Here is a 17,056-nt window from a genome sequence, read left to right on the forward strand (position 1 = left end):
CTGGCGCCATATTTGCAGTGCATCCACAAATAAAATGTTAAAATAATCTACATATTGTTACGTAAAAATATAATACTGCAGTCAGGTTAATTACAAAATTATATATTTCCGTTTCCGCAGTAGAACATTAATTTTTTTATTTTATTATTATTTTAGCACTAAAATAGTAAAATATAATCAATATAATAGCCAACAATATTAAAAATTGTTTTTTTATATTTCATATTTGAAAATGTAATACAAGATTCTTCACAAGTTTTTCTACCGAAAATAAAAAAAAGTTTATCGGAGAGTCATAATGTCAAATACATTTTTATGAGTGTATAAAGTTTGAAATTGGATATTCACCCGTAAAATAACTTTTACTTCTAAATTAAATATTGATATTTTGTTTTAATTCAAAAACAAATTATCGCAGATACTTGAAATTCCCAATAAATGTTTGTTTAATAATTTCCTACACACAATATGATTTTCTAAATATTCTCAAATACGTTTAACTATTTATAAACATTTTAACTTAATAATTAAAAATATATATATATATATTGTTAAGATTTTTGCTCGGTCACAAAGTTTGGAAATTTAATAACTAACAAAATTTCTCTCTTTGTAAAAAATTGACAATCTGTTGTCTTTACACTAAAGAAAAATTACAATTAACAAATGGGTTAACAAAATAATGATATATAGACCTGGAAACAGTGAGGAAGAAAGCTATCCAGTGTAGGATCTTTTTGACAAGATTCAGCTAGAAGACGAACATAATGTTTCAAAATAAAAGATCATGATATTAACATATTTTAAGACGGCGAGGACGGTTGTTGGGAATTAAGGCTGTATGCTGGTTTACTAAAGGATTTGATGGTGAAATAATTTAGGGTAAAACTTTTTATAGTGAGTTTTAATTAAATTTTCAACTGGTTCAATGTTTTTCAAGTCTTTGTGAAGGATATGATTCGAAATATAAGGAGCGGAATTATATAGACATTTAATACAGCCCCAAAATTTGAGATCCATATAACCAAATTGATCTTAACATTGACTTATTAATAATTACTTTGTCACCATAAATATTTTAGCACTATAATATGCTCGCAATTACCATAATATACATGCATTATCTTAAATTACTAATTTACGTTTTGGTATATTTAGATTGGTTACCTGGTTACCGGAGTTCCTTAAAATTACTTCATTAGATTCTAATGATAGACAAGTCTACGCGAGCGTCGGTAAAATATTATTGCAAAAATTATTTTACCCCGGTATTATTTTTATTAAACCAGCACTAAAACACTTTATACTTCACTTTGGATATAGTATATAAAGGCTAGCCTAAAAATAAGTACCCATAATAAAATATTATATACAATTAAAAAAATACTGAAACAAATGTTTTAACAAATTATATTTATTTTAGGTATAAAATTTTAAATTTTTATGCATCACACATGGTAGGTATGGTATAGCCCACATACTACATTTACAACTTAGGCTTGTCGTCCTTCGCTGGTGGTTTACTGACCACGGCCAAGTAGCAAAACGCTCCACACTTTGGTACAGGTTGTGCGGCCAAAAACGCTCCGCCGTCTGGTGATTGTCTGTACAACATGGGCTTTTCCGTGTCTTCACTGGATAGGTCACACTCCCAAGCGCCAGCGCCTTTTTTCCCGTCTTTACCGCCAGAACTGGGTGCATTTCCCGTTAGTAGATATGTTAGATTGTTGAGAGGTAACGACGGTGGATATTGGTTGAACGGTGGGCGAAGCTCACCCTCCTGGACGGCCGTCACCAGATGAAACATGAAATCATTTCGGAGCTTCATTTCAGCAACCGTCTTATTGCTTGCCAACAGTTTATGCACCCAACGGTTTACATTATGTTTATCTGTGACGCGAATACCATTATCATAAAAGGTCGGTAAATATATAGTATGCAAAATAAGTAGCGGCATTGAAAAACGGTGTATATTGTATAGTTATGTACCTATATATATATATATATGTTTTAACGTAATGAGGTTGTGAATACTGATCAGTGATCACAAAAAAATAATTAATGTATACAACTGAAAGAAAATGGGGGTGGAGGTAGAATGTATTTGTGTTAGGTGGTAAAATATAATAAATGTCCTATCTGATATTATTTATATGTATAGTATAAGGTACTTCTATATATATTATAATTACCCTGTGCTGTTTTCAAGTTCTGCATAGAAGTCTTCAACAAAAACAAATTGTAGTTCATGTCGTAATTGAGTTCGGCTGAATCTCCTACTTTCTTTGCCATCTTATATAATATATAATATTACGAAGAGTATTGAAAAATATTTAAATATGTAGGCTTTTAAAAAATTAGATTTCAGCGGACCGTTTTTTAAAAATGACTTCTCTAATAGACTATTGTCAAGCTATACTGTTTGTTATGGACCGTTACCTAGGAATTGAATTAAAATTGTTTGAGTTATTTAAAATATAAGCTTGTTTATTTACTGTTTAAAATAATATAGCCAATTAATAAATAATTTATATAGTTATTATCTATGTATCTACGTAATATGTATATAAAAATAAATGGGTCTTTGTTTATTGTCTATGAACTCAAAAATTACAGGACCATTGTTAATAAAAATTACACACAATAGATTTCTTATGACTTGAAAGGTGTTAATAACTTATTTTCTCAACGTCTAAAGGTTGCTATAAGATAGATATTAAATAAATTTTACTTTGGCCCACAAGAATAAAATATTTTTTTTGGTTTATTAAAATGGCTGTCATTGGTTACAAATTATATTACTATAATAATTAGTAAAGATATAGTATACGTCATTTACAACTGTTTACAAATACTTTTTTTTTTTAAACAAATCTTGAAATCAAATATTTAAAACACAATTACAATGATTATTTTTATGATTTGTTTCTTCATTCTAAACATATTTTCAATGTTAACACTTATAGAAGAATATCAATCTTAATGACAATGAATTTACGACGGATTTTAAGTGTTCGTTAAATATGTTAAATATATCTCAACTTTTTTTGTGCTTAATTTAAAATTATGTGCATAGTTAAAACGTAGAAAACCATTAAATTTATTATTGAAATTGTGTTTGAATTATACATTGCAACTGAAGCAAAATGGAAAACGATAGAAATTAGAAAGATTGATTGATTTTTACCCGGCAACATCGGCTAATACAGTTATATAACATAAAATTATAAAGTACATCAATATACTATTTAATATATAAGTACATGATACATGATATACATACCTATACATAAAAAGTTATACAAAAATTCTGGAAAAATGAAAAAAAAATCTCTTTGTAGTAATTTAATAAATAGATACGTCCCAAGTACTTATATAATAAAAGATACAATTATTAAATATCAAAAGATACAGCCGCCATAGATGATATAAATATATCGAATGTACTACCCATCCCTGATAATACCATTTCGTCCTTACGTATTCTGAGTTATCAAATATTTTAATAATTACTATTGAAACTAAAGATAATTCAGGGTGTCTGAAATTAATGAAGTTAGTGGTATACGCGTACTCACTATAGTGGCTCAATAAAGATTGTTATGAATTTTTTTCTTACATCTTTATAATTTCGGTTTAAATTTAAAAATAAACACTTGAAACAGTTCCATGTGATCCATCCGATTTATCATCTTTACAAATACTCGATGAGTATCAAAATTATTCACTATCGATTGAAGTAAACGAAAATTTTTTATTAACTGATAGTGGGCCCAGCAATGAAATAAATAAAAATATTAATGTTTGATCGACAACTTGGTATCAAAGTAGCACCCACTCTATATTGCCAAATTTATGTTATTTTAGCTGAATTTTTAGAGGGAGTGCGTCCTGCAGTTTATGAATTGTTACCTAACAGAAAGGAACAAACCCATGTAAAATCATTCAATATGATTAATCAATTACAACCTAATCTCCATTCAACATCAGTTTCTTGTGGTCATCTGAAATCATTCAACGTTATATACCTTCATTGCGAATCTTAAAAAATTTTGAAGTGGACGTGACACGTATTATGAAAATCTTGTGTTAGTTAATAGTTCTCCGAGAAAGTTGAAAAAATTTGAAGACACAGATAAAAAAATAAAAAGGTTAATAAGTAATTTTGATGAAAAAAAAATAATAGTAATAACTAATGACATAATCATACTTTGAAATTTTATAAATCATATAATGTCTAGATTCTAGTAAGTAAATAATAATTGAATAATTTTATCAAGGTATCTTCCAAGATTGGGTTTTATTTTTATTGAGAACATACTATAGGCAACTTATCGTACAAATATGCTATGGTCTAGTAAAGGAATTCCTTACCAATGGCTATGATGAATTGTTAACCTAACTTCATGCACATTCTGGCTACACTGGACAATTGGTCGAGCCATTTCTTTATCAACTATTACGTTTTAAGATAATTTTAAATCTTGTTATCTATGAAAAAATTAGAAAACAACAATGATAAGGACTTGAAATATGGATGTCGGCATGTCACGTGTGCATTCATTCAGTTCAGACATACTAAAAAAATTTGTAAGCATTTATTAGTTATACTGTCAATAGTGTCAATTTTATTGTCCTGAATAGTGTTTAATTGAATTGTTCGTGGATTGTGTTGAATGTATGAATAATCACTTCATTCGTCAAAAATGGATTTTAAAGATATAGATACAGAAAATGAAGTTACTGTGAGTAATATTTTTTGTTTAATTATTTATTACTAACAGTGTTAACTAATAAGTAATAACTAACAACATGTTAAATAGGCGTTATCTAATAGTTAAAATAAAGATCTTATTATGTTAATATAATATTAAGAGCTTAAAAATATCTCAATTGTAAAATGTAATTCAAAATAAAATATACTATCAATCTAGTATTTACCAATACATGACTGCTTTTTTGTAATACATACCCTGCCAATACAATTTGTTTATAGCTTAAATTATTAATGGTTTTGTTTTTATACCCTAAATCAATTTCTATTCACATATTAATAATTTATTAATTATTAATAATGTTTGTTTCTTAATTGTTACAGCTAGAGCTTGGAAATTGACTTTAATACATAAAATATTGATTATTTTTTCCAATTCTTTTATGTTTAACAGAAATATCTTTTTAAGGTATTTCTAGTTCAAGTATATGAGTGTCGTTCATGCATATCACTTGATTCTCACATACATCTATAATTTCAACAATATTGTCTAAATTTTTTTATTGTTGATTTATGCCCTAATATTATTTACAGTCTTCATTTAATCATTCTTTGCATAACATTTTAACTATGTAGATTAGCATATATTTCTGCTAATTTTTGTTTTTTGGTTAAGTCATAGAAACATAAAATCTAACAATAATTGAAAGCCTTGCAATAGTAGAATATGCAGCAAATAAATAAAGTTTAAAAAGAATTCAGGATAATAATAAAAAATTAATTTAATTATGTAGGTATTTACTAAAAATGTTAATTTACAAAATATAAAAACTATTAGAAGATATTTTCTTTTAAATAAAAATGAATATGTATTAAATTTACACCATCTAATATATCAAATATTATGAAAATGCCCCATTATCCTTGGTCAACATTGCACATACTACATATAAATTTTGACTCCTGACCACACTATATAATATTTAAATTAAAAAATCTCCAAATGCATTTTGTGTCTAATTACTTACAAAAAAATAACAATGAAGATGAATAAATTAAACTCAAATTAATCTAAAAGACAATTTTTTTTTAATAATTCATGTTTTTAATACAAATTTTAACTTTTTTATTACATGAAAATCTGCGCTTTAGCTTTAAGTTATAACTAAGGCATGGATGTTTTAATACTAAAAAACTAGTAAAATTGATTGCAGTATTGCACTAAAATACCTATATCAAAAATTGAACTGTATGTAATTTTTTTAAATTTTCAAAATCCAATGTCCTTCGGTTCGGAACCTGTGAATTGTTATACCTTGAAAAACTTTGTTCTATGTCGATTAATATTAGGGGAACATACTTAAAATAAACTAAATCAAATCGCTTACCACTAAATCTTCAGATAAACATTCTAACAATATTTATAAAACCGTTTAAAAAGTATAAAAAAAGTGAAATTATATGAAAAACTTAAAAAAAAATTATTAAAATTATTTTAGAAATGAGTAAATTCAATAAAAATACAAAAATTGCACTTAAAATTTAAAAATTTTAGTTTGTTAGTTCGTACTCACATAACATGCATTTTAAACTTACTTAACAATTAATTGAAAAAGTAGAAAAAAGTTGCAAAAGCAACAACATCCGTACCTTAGTTTTAACATAATATACATCATTGATAGGCTATTCTAAATAATTAATATAAATTTATATATTTATGTTTTTAGGAAAGCCAAGCAGGACCAGAGTTACCAAAATTAGCTCGAAAGAAACCTAGAGGATTACTAAGACAAGAAAAGTTAAAAGACTTGAAAAATAAAAAAAAAATTCAGAAAAGAGAAAGAAAACTTAGAAAGGCTAGTGGTGATCCGAAACAAGTGCCTCGAACAATTGAAAACACCAGGGAACCAGATTCAACAGTATTCCACTCTGATGATGAAAATTATGATCAAAAAACACAAGATCTAGCTGCTGAGTTTGAACACGATGAGTTTGCTGATTATTATTCAAACCTTTATAAACCTAAAGTGTTGATTACATATAAGGAAAAGCCTCTTAGAAAAGTTAGAGAATTTGGTAAAATTTTAACTGAAATAATACCTAACTCTGTTAGAATTTTTCGTCGTGACGCTTCTGTAAAAGAAACAATTCAAGCTGCTATCAATAAAGGATATACAGATTTGATAATAATAAATGAAGACCGCAATGAACCTAATGGTTTAATTCTTGTACACTTACCTGATGGACCAACAGCATATTTCCGTTTAAGTAATGTTATATTTCCTAACAAAAGGCAACGCAAAGAATTTACTAATCATAGGCCAGAAGTAATCACTACAAATTTTACAACAGGATTAGGTAAAACTATAGCGCGTATGTTAGGTGCCGTGTTCCATCAAGAAGCAGAATTTAAAGGCAGACATGTTGTAACAATGCATAATCAGAGAGATTACATATTTTTCCGACATCACAGATATAAGTTTTTGAAAAATAAACCATCACTTAGAGAATTGGGACCTAAGTTTACATTAAGATTACAATATCTTCAAGAAGGTTTATATGATCCAAAATGCGGTGAATACAGATGGATAATGACTGATAAAAGACATAAAATTGAAACCAGTCGAAGAAGATTTTTTTTGTGATTTGTATTTTTTTTTTTTAATAAAAATGTATCAATTTCATATGATTTTAATTTTTTTGAAAATGTTCCTAAAACTATATTATTAATAATTACATTATAATACTAAATCTTTTTTATGGTGTTAGAATGGTTTTAAATCCATGGAACAACCTTTGCCTTTTTTTCAAAACGTATATGTATACAGTATGTCTTAAAAGTTATATATTATTTAAGTACCGTACCTTATAGATTTCTATGATACTAAATTTATGTAACTCACACACATAAAAGTATAATGACACGATTAACCAAGCAACACTAAAATATTAATTTGTGAAGAGCATAATGCCCATTATAATATTTTAATAGAACAATTAAACTTTTACCACACATCTCTACTCAGAAAATTCAACCAAAATACCAAGTGCCATTGTACTATTGCCATAATCCTATAACAGTCACTATAGCTATGCCACCATATTTATATATAGGTTCATGTATTAAAAATACTTTTGAAGAGTTTATCAAGCAGCTTTAGATATTAGAGCTTAACACTGCTTATAACATTAATTAAACATTTGTAATTTTATTTATGAATATTAAATTAAATGAATATGTAATATATTACTAATAAACAGTGTTCATATTGTAGGAGATACATAATTCAAATATTGGATTATAATACTATCATCCTTAGTAACTGTAAAAAATAATTTTTTTTTAATGCAGATTTATTACAATAATAGTTTTAAAAAAACTAATTGAATGGTGTGATGTATCAATTTTTTTTAAAAAAATAACAAATATAAGTATTCTATTTGTTTTTTAAATTTTCAAGATGTAATTTTTTTTTTTCATAATTGGTTTAAATAAATAATAAAATTAAACAAACACTGACCAAGTTCAAGAAAATAAAATTATTAATTTTTAAGGATAATAATTATATTAGAGAAATACGTCAAGTATGAATCTCAAACTTTAATCAACCTTAATTGGAACAGTGATTTTTTTTTTATTATTACAATTTGTGAATATCTAATTATTAATGAAGCTGTAAAAAAGATAAAAATTATTAATAATTAGTAACTACAATTAAAAATAATATATATTTAATACAAAAAAAAAATAAATAATTTTTTTATAAATATGAATTACATTATTTGTAACGCAGATTTAAAGTTTTTGGACCCATCCAGGCATTAATATTTCTATCTTTAATGGTGTGATAATTAATCTATCTGACTTATTTTGCTTATTGGCATTACCTTAGAGTTAAAATTAAGTACTAATAATGTGGATTAGTCAATTTTAATATTTTAAATTCTAAATGGAGTAATGAATGTATTGATTTTATAATCATGTGTGTACCTGCTGTACCTACACGATAAGTAGTTGAAAAAAATATTTTTTTTTTTTAACTATGAGATTGGTTTTGGATAATAAAATTCTAATATCTAGTCTGTGCTTTAGAAAAGTAAAAATCTTAAATATTATAATAATATATATATAATTGTCATTTTAAGTAACTGAATATATGAAATATATTCAGCAAAATCATGAGAACTGAACGCATATAAATTCACATTCGCTTACACAAATCATATTAAGAATTTAAGTGTATGCAGCTAAAATGTAGTTTTTTAAAAAAATAGTCTTGCATGGTAGGGGGGTGGTGGGGAGCTTGACCCCCACAAGTTTTTGTTAAATAATTATGCACTTGGAGCGTAGTTTTTAAATCATTGATTGAGTTCCTCAACTTATTTTTTTCCAATTCAAGCACTGTATTCCTGTTATATACATTTATATAATCATAACTATTAATTTTGTCATAGGTAACAAATAACAATATAAGTAGTATAAAATCATAACTCATAACATGCAATGCAAAACTCTTTTCTATGATGCAAATCTATTACCTACATTATTAATACAATTTAAAATTTAAATTAATTAATACAATTCTATATTAACTGTGAAACTTCAAAGCATTAAATTTAGTTTACTTTAATTAGGTACTAAAAAAAAAAAAAAAAAATGATTTCTTTTAAAATTATATTTATTTTATAATAAATACCTAGACAAAAACTTGCTATCTAAGAAAAACCTTTGTTCTTAGATTAATTTGTTTTTTTATTCAATTAAAGTGATTTTAAGTTTATGTAAATAATTACAAGCTATAAGCACTTATGTAAAATGTACCTATACATTTATCAGAGAATGTTTTTTTAGTGTTTTATTAATTATAATTTAAAAAAAAAATCTTCATTTTTAGATTACATGATGTTACAATTAATATACAATATCTTTGAACTTAGAATTTATTTAATAATTATGGACATCATACTTTTATTAGATATTAGATAGGTATTTGGCTGTCATATAATATAACTAGGTACTAAATGTTTAAATCGTAAATATACTAGTCATAATAAAATAGAAATAAACAAATAAAATTTATATTATGATGTTATTTACTCATTAAAATATAATTGTACCGAAACTATTTTAAAAGTCGTTTTCAAATTCTTATTTCACTGTTTAATTTTTACATTTTTGTACGATAAAAATATCATCTTAACTTCAACACAATTATAATTTATTCATTCGTTCTAAAATGAATACAACTGATGAAGATTTAGACGAAGTCGTTAGTTTATTCCCTGAAAATAATTCTTGTTTTATTCGTGAAAGTCAAAATACAAATATTATAGAATTCAGCCGACCTTCGTACTGCATTAAATGTAAAATTATGACCGGACACAATACACCGCCTCGTTTAGTTGTCATAAAAAATGGACGTCCTGCAATGTCGTCTTTTTGTTGGAGATGTAGGTCAAGAAAAATACGACTCGTGTCATATAGGCTTTATCAGGAAAACACTGGAAAAAAGTTGTGTATATTATTGTTTATAACTATGTATAAAGATGATGAATGCATTTTTATTATACTTATACTTTATAGTTTTAAAGACTTAAGTATTTAAGTATTTACATAATTTTCAAACATAATATAGGATTATGATTAAGAAAGGAAGACAAATAAAGAAGAGTAAATATAGAAGACGTCTGTAAATAATTATATGTTTAATCATAGAAAATTATGCTAAAACGGTAATATATTTTAAAAAAAAGTTGAGATCCAAAAGCATACCTATAGGTATACATTTTCTGTAAGTAAAATTTCTATCATAATAAATACAAATTAACAAGTATATACTTGGATGTTTTATGCTATGTTTTAATATCAATAAAATAATATGATGCTACTTATTATTTCTCTTTATTTTATTGTTGGGGGGGGGGGGTGATCTGGCCATTAGGACTATTTCTATCAATTTTCAGAGCCTGCCAGATTGACCAATTTTCTTGTGTTTCCATGTCCCTTTTAACTGTTTCTTTTCATCTCAATTTTTGTCTTCCCTAAAGTCTTTACCCTACAAGATAATGTCCCAACACCGCTCTTAATGGAAAATGTTGACTTCTCGTTATATGCCCTATATCCAACGCAGTTTTCCTTTCTTGATAGACTCTACCGTATTCTTTCCGTTATAATTTTCTTTTAATTATATTTTGTCTTCGTCTCCATTATCTTTTTATTTCATCTTTTATTAGCCTAAAAATGTTCCACAGTATTTTTGTTCAAGTATCAATAGAATTTATTTTCATTTAATTTCTTCAATGTTCAATTTCCAGACCCGTACAATATTACAGATCGTATCAGGAAGATATTTAATCTTTTTTGACAGAGATCTTGCATAATGTACTCAATAACTTCGCAAATTTATAATACCTAAGTCTTATTTCCCGCTATTTGATTAATATACTTTTATAAATAGCGTATCTAAACTACTTATATCTATATTTTACATTGAAAAAATAATTTTACCTAGATAGAACTAAAGTGTTAAAAGTAACGTCATAGGTACGTAGAATAACAAATTAGGTACTATAATGTCTACCTACTATTTTAAATTCAAATACTAATAGGTACCTCCTTTTTGTATTATTAAAAAAACTTAAGTTTTCAAATCTGATAATTGTTTCAATTGATAACTAGAGAATTAGATCTAGTTGCCAATTGATACCTTTTTTTGTGTGAGTAGGTCCTAGATACTCTTATATAGAATATATTCATTGCATACTATAAAAATATTTAACGAATAGTCAATAAAATCATATGCACCATTCGTGGAACGACAGAGTGTAATTTGGAATCTCTATTTTGTGGTTGTAATAATGATTGAATAAGCAATTTTATGTGAAGGATGGAACAGCCGATTTTTTCAAACTTAATACATATTTATAATTAATAAAATTGAATAATTCAATTAAATTGTTTTAATATTGATTTAGGTTAATACCAGCGATAATTCGGACATTAATTTTAATATACCTACCTACAACTGACGAGACAATAATGACACAATGTGAAGTGTGAACTAAGCACCATATTGGACCACTACAGATGAAAAATGCAATAATGACAGTGAAGATATCCTAAGATTTAAGAATTCTATTGCTAATCTTGTTAGAAAAGTATGATCTATACCATAATGGTATTTAATTGTATTTCGTTAACATTTTAACATTTATTTTATTTGTAAATATAACAGCTACAACGATATTTCAAAATGTTTGTGTTTATTTAAAATATAAATATGATGATTTTTCTAAATTGGGATATTTTGGTTTGAATATATTTTAGTCCGATATTTTCTCATCGTTTATTTCATTCGTTTTTTCTGAATTTTCATTAGGCATTCAATGGTTTGAGTATCGTATTAGGTCTTACCTAATACAGTAGTACCTATTAGTCAGATGGATGGCATATTTGACCGGTAGTCGGTACCTACCTCATATTTCTAATAAAATACCTATCAAAAAAGTTATAGTCTACAGGGTTTATCTGATTACAATAATTGATTAATTTATCAGCATTTTTCGGTAGTAACACGGTTAACTAGAAATAAATCATACACTCGTACCTTAGTTTGTGGGCAGCAGAGTTCTATTTATCTACAACAGCTGTGTTTGGTTGACTTGGTGGAAAGTGGAACATCACCATCCAAGACTGCCCAGTACCCATTATATAATTATGTAATGTATTTATTATGATCTAAGAGAAGAAGTATTGTATTGTGTGTTCGTATTTCGTATTTTCGTAAAACACAGTATATCTACTTAGGTACCTACCTAATTTTTTTTATTTTACCTATAAATCTCTTAATCGGTATTCGGCAACAATATAATATTATTATTATATTTTCGTTAAATAATATGAAATTTCCCTTTTCTAAATATCTTTTTAAATGTTGATATCAACACTGTAAACTGTATCGTATCGCGTAATCATTATTTTGGCATTATCAGTTTTCGGCATCGGTTCGGCGTTTTCCTGTTTCTTTTTCGTCCGATTAGTAGCTTGTATTTTAAATACTTACAGTATTGAGTATACGTCATTATCCCCCAAGCAAAAAATTCGTTTATTTTGTTTCAATTTTTCACTATTCAAGTAAAATAAAATATATATTGTGATTCATTTTTTAATGTAATTGTTAAATGTTGTACTTTTTATTTTGAATTATATATCTACTACCTATTTATTTAAAAGAATCTATTCGTATACAAACACTGATCCTTGGTGCAATGATGTCATGTTAACCAACAACGAATTGTTATTACTAGCATTATTAGCTGAAGACTCCTCACTTAACCATCTTGAATGGACTGCAATTTTGCTGCTGTTAAATACCCAAAATCAACTATCTGAATGTAGTTCTTCATCGTTATCATCACATCAGTCGATGGAACAACGCCCATACTTTGGCCAACGGGACGGTCATATTAGAGATGCATTACTGGAAAAAGAGCTGGAGTGGTTGGCCAAGGAAGACCGTGGAAAAAGATTACGTGTTGATAGACAAACGTTTCACAAGTTATTGTCAAAATTACACCCATATATGACTAAAGTCAAAAATGGACTAAAAGTGAGTGCTGCAAGGCGTTTGACAGCAACTCTTAGATTTCTAGGTACCAGCTCTACATTACAAGAAATTAAGGTTGACACCCACATATCACCTCAAATGTTAGCAAAGATCATTGTAGAAACTTGTGACTGTATTATAGAAGCACTCAAAGACTACATTAAGGTATTTATTCATATCTTATATCAATACTAAATATATGTATATTTATATTTATTTAACAATATTTTCCCATTTCAAAAATGTTCAGTTTTATTGTGTATCTAGAAACTGCAGGCGAGTCTTGTGTTTTTTTTATTTTATTAATCATTACTTATAAGTTCTAACGTTTAGTTTTTCTTAATACTTTTATTTCCAAATCACAGAAAAGTATTATTTAATGAAAATAATTATTGAAATATTTACTTAAAGTTTGTAATTGTGTTCTCTGACCACTAAGTTTACATCATATAAATATTCTAATAACATTTTTGACGCTGTTAATCTAACCTAACTTAATCTAATTCATGAAAAATTCAAAGCCCATTACTTGTTTGGTTGTTTAATATTTCTCTAACTGATATCAGTTTGAACTCAAAATAAAAAATGGTCAATTTGTAAGTTACCTTTATGATTTTCATTTAGCTTAAAATTAATTTCTTCTATATTTAAATTAAGTCCCTGTTATTCTTTAAAAAATGATCTTTATAGATAATTAAAAGATTATTTTTAATTATCAAGTTTACTAATGAAACTTATAAAGTATTTTAATCAACTTCTAGTATAAAACTATAAATAAGTACACCTAAAATCTTATTTTCAATTATATATTTAAAAAAAAATATTACTCTTATTTAATTTAAGTATCCCATAAAAAACACCCAATTCAACAATATCCATTATTTAATTTACTAGACTTTGAGGTTAAACCTATTCAACTTCAAGTATTGGTGTAACCTAGGAGAGGCTAACATTTTAGCTAGGAGCAGATGTTAAATATTATATTATTTTGCCCCTCCCATGTTTTAAGTTTAAATTTAGTATAGTTTATTACAGTTATTTTTATACAGCATTTTACTTAAATATTATTTTTCTATTTAAGTTTTACGTAATTGACTTGTTAGACATTAAAATTTGCATCAAAGGTGATCAATTGATTCGAATTATTTTAGTTTAGTATTAATTGAATTATAAGTTATTTATTAAAAAAATACTATATAATACATTTAGCTCTCAAGATTAAAAATTAATAAATAAATTTGAATTAACGTACCTAACTCAGTTAAAAATAAGTTAATAAGTCATTTTGATTATTAAATAGGTCAAACATTAGTTCATCTTTTTTTGTATCAATGTATATGACTGATATATCTAAATTTTGATGTCTCTTTTGTCGGAAATTTACTGACAACTGCTAAGTGACAGAATGTTCCACACTTAGGTATAGGTTGTGCATCTAAAAAAGCTCCTCCATCAGGCAATTACCTATATAACATAAGTTTTTCTGTATCCTCGTTGGAAAAGTCACACTTTCAAGTACCAGCTCTTTTTTTCTCGTCCTTATCATTAGCAGTAGGTGCATTGCCAGTTAGCAGGTATGTTAGATTATTGAGCAGCAATAATGGTGGGTATTAGTTAAAAGGTGCTTTGAGTGCTCTCTCCGGTACAGCCACTACTATCTGAAACATGAAGTTGTTATGGATCTTCATTTCAGGTACCGTCATGTTACTTGCTAACAGTTTATGCACCCAAAGGTTTACAGTGTTTTTCTTCACAAAATTTACACAATTCACAATGATTATATTACAAATTATATATTAAAAATCCAATGAATCTTAAAGTCTTTAATAGGAACAAATCAATTCATATCATAGTTAAATTTAATTGAATCTATTTTTTTTGTTATCAGTTTTTATATGTTAGTATGTTTTATTACATTGTTTACAGATAATTTGTCTAATAATTAATATTGTTGTATAGAGCTAAAATTGTATATTTGTAATATTAATAGTTTTGTTACAAACCAACAAATTAATATGACTTATTTATTTTTAGTGTCCTCAAACTGAAGAAGAATGGATGCTAGTGTCAACAACTTTTGAACGTACTACAAGATTTCCATCATGCTTAGGTGCAGCATGTGCGCGTCATATTGAACTACGTAAGGCATCTAAAGCAGATTCTGATTATCTAAATGAACGCCGTCGACCCAGTGTCTTACTCTCAGCCGTAGTGGATTCCAACTATGAGTTCCTCTTAGTTGATACATGCCCAAGTGGACATCTTTCTGAAGATAATCCACCAAATACAATTTTAGAACGCAAATTGAGAATGACAAAGTTACCATGTCAGGTAAATTCTAATCAGTTACCTTATGTATTTGTAGCTGATGAATGTTTTAAGCTTCAAGAAAATTTTATGGTGCCCTACAGAGCAGTAAATGATAAAGGTGGCGATGCTAATAAACTATTTAATAGGCAATTAATTAGAGCCAATCAAAGGGCTGCCAAAACTCTAGCCATTATGGCATGGAGATTTGGCGTATTGCAAACGCCTGTTAACTTAGAAGCAAAAAAAGTACAAATCATTGTTAAAGCCTGCTGTTATCTTCATAATTTTTTTAAGCGTGAAAGTGCTTATTATATAGACAGTAATATGGAAGCTGTTATCAAAGCAGATATGGCTCCAATTGTGTGGGGTCCAAATACTACAGTCATACCTCACATCAATAATTGTGATAGTGACCCACAATATGTGAGAGATAGTTTTTCAAAATATTTATATACACTATCTAAACACCAAACACGTGTCTGTAAATAATTTAATATTCATAAAACCTTTCAGTTGATTTTTATAGTTCATTTATCTAGTATTAAACATAGTACTGATTATTTTATACTAGTCTATTTGAAATTTTACAATTAGTAAAATTATCAAACTTTAAACTATTTTTTGTGTAATATAAATATACTTGATGTATAATGTTAAAGCCTTGTCTTGATAAAAATTACTTAATTAAACTAAAATTAAGTTGGTTCAAAATTAAATTAATAAATAAAGAAAAAAATATAAATATGAAAATAACGGTTTAAAACTGTTTATAATATTGTCATTGGAATTAATTGTTTAATTGACTTTTTGTGTACAATTATAAATATAACACTAAGTTAATGACTGAGATTACTAACTGGTTATACATAGGAGGTCTTCCATAATCCATATTTGCCAATTTTAAACTTGTTTGTATTATTTGTACTAATGTACACTTAATGTTATTACTATTTTTATTTTTTACCAAAAAATGTACCAATATTAATTACAGGGTGTGCTCTGGTCTGTACAGTATAATACTATATGTTTATATGAGTAATTACAATTATTTATTTAATCTATTCAAATGTGATACAAACAATTTAAAATCAAGTTCATTATCACATTTTAGTATATTACATAATCTATCCCTGTATTTAATTTTAAACGTATAAATTCTGGAAATTAATAAAAGGTAGTGTAAATAAAATTATTCGTCTAAATGTATACTTCTAGCATATTACAATTAGTTTATGCTCTATCATATTCATTTTTATACGAATTGATATCAAAAATAATATTAAATACATACTCTTTAAGAGTATTTACTATCAACTAATATATTTTTTTAGCAATATTTTAATATTGAATACAATTTTTTTTTTTATTTAAAATTTAAATTACAAGTTAGATAAGATAAATAAAAATCATTTTAAAAATGTTAAAG

The 17,056-nt window shown here is 26.4% G+C and overlaps 3 protein-coding genes across 3 annotated transcripts; 2 read left to right on the forward strand and 1 right to left on the reverse strand.

Annotated features, from left to right (window-relative positions):
* Window positions 1–1,486: 1,486 nt before the first annotated feature.
* LOC112602989 lies at window positions 1,487–2,292 on the reverse strand. The gene is made up of 2 exons (XM_025351380.1): window positions 2,193–2,292; window positions 1,487–1,890 (listed from the first exon to the last, which is right to left on the reverse strand). Exons 1-2 carry the CDS (start codon window positions 2,290–2,292, stop codon window positions 1,487–1,489), a joined length of 504 nt encoding a protein of 167 aa, XP_025207165.1.
* Window positions 2,293–4,526: 2,234 nt separating this feature from the next.
* Window positions 4,527–7,398, forward strand: LOC112602959 (probable ribosome production factor 1). Its single transcript, XM_025351340.1, has 2 exons — window positions 4,527–4,745; window positions 6,442–7,398. Exons 1-2 carry the CDS (start codon window positions 4,707–4,709, stop codon window positions 7,357–7,359), a joined length of 957 nt encoding a protein of 318 aa, XP_025207125.1. The 5' UTR covers window positions 4,527–4,706; the 3' UTR covers window positions 7,360–7,398.
* A 5,271-nt stretch (window positions 7,399–12,669) lies between these two features.
* LOC112602950 lies at window positions 12,670–16,286 on the forward strand. Its single transcript, XM_025351326.1, has 2 exons — window positions 12,670–13,485; window positions 15,355–16,286. Exons 1-2 carry the CDS (start codon window positions 12,991–12,993, stop codon window positions 16,117–16,119), a joined length of 1,260 nt encoding a protein of 419 aa, XP_025207111.1. The 5' UTR covers window positions 12,670–12,990; the 3' UTR covers window positions 16,120–16,286.
* Window positions 16,287–17,056: the final 770 nt, after the last annotated feature.

Source organism: Melanaphis sacchari, unplaced genomic scaffold (assembly GCF_002803265.2).
Source record: "Melanaphis sacchari strain LSU unplaced genomic scaffold, SCAv2.0 Contig92_pilon_pilon, whole genome shotgun sequence".
In the NCBI taxonomy this organism is placed as follows: Eukaryota; Metazoa; Arthropoda; class Insecta; order Hemiptera; family Aphididae; genus Melanaphis; species Melanaphis sacchari.

Bases quoted from the DNA above. Each gene is read 5' to 3' on its own strand.
- LOC112602950 (XM_025351326.1), top strand. From the start codon at position 12,991: ATGTTAACCAACAACGAATTGTTATTACTAGCATTATTAGCTGAAGAC. The intron at 13,486-15,354 runs GTATTTATTCAT...ATTTATTTTTAG, and splicing joins CACTCAAAGACTACATTAAG to TGTCCTCAAACTGAAGAAGA.
- LOC112602989 (XM_025351380.1), bottom strand. From the start codon at position 2,292: ATGGCAAAGAAAGTAGGAGATTCAGCCGAACTCAATTACGACATGAAC. The intron at 1,891-2,192 runs GTAATTATAATA...TTCGCGTCACAG, and splicing joins GAACTTGAAAACAGCACAGG to ATAAACATAATGTAAACCGT.
- LOC112602959 (XM_025351340.1), top strand. From the start codon at position 4,707: ATGGATTTTAAAGATATAGATACAGAAAATGAAGTTACT. The intron at 4,746-6,441 runs GTGAGTAATATT...TTATGTTTTTAG, and splicing joins ATACAGAAAATGAAGTTACT to GAAAGCCAAGCAGGACCAGA.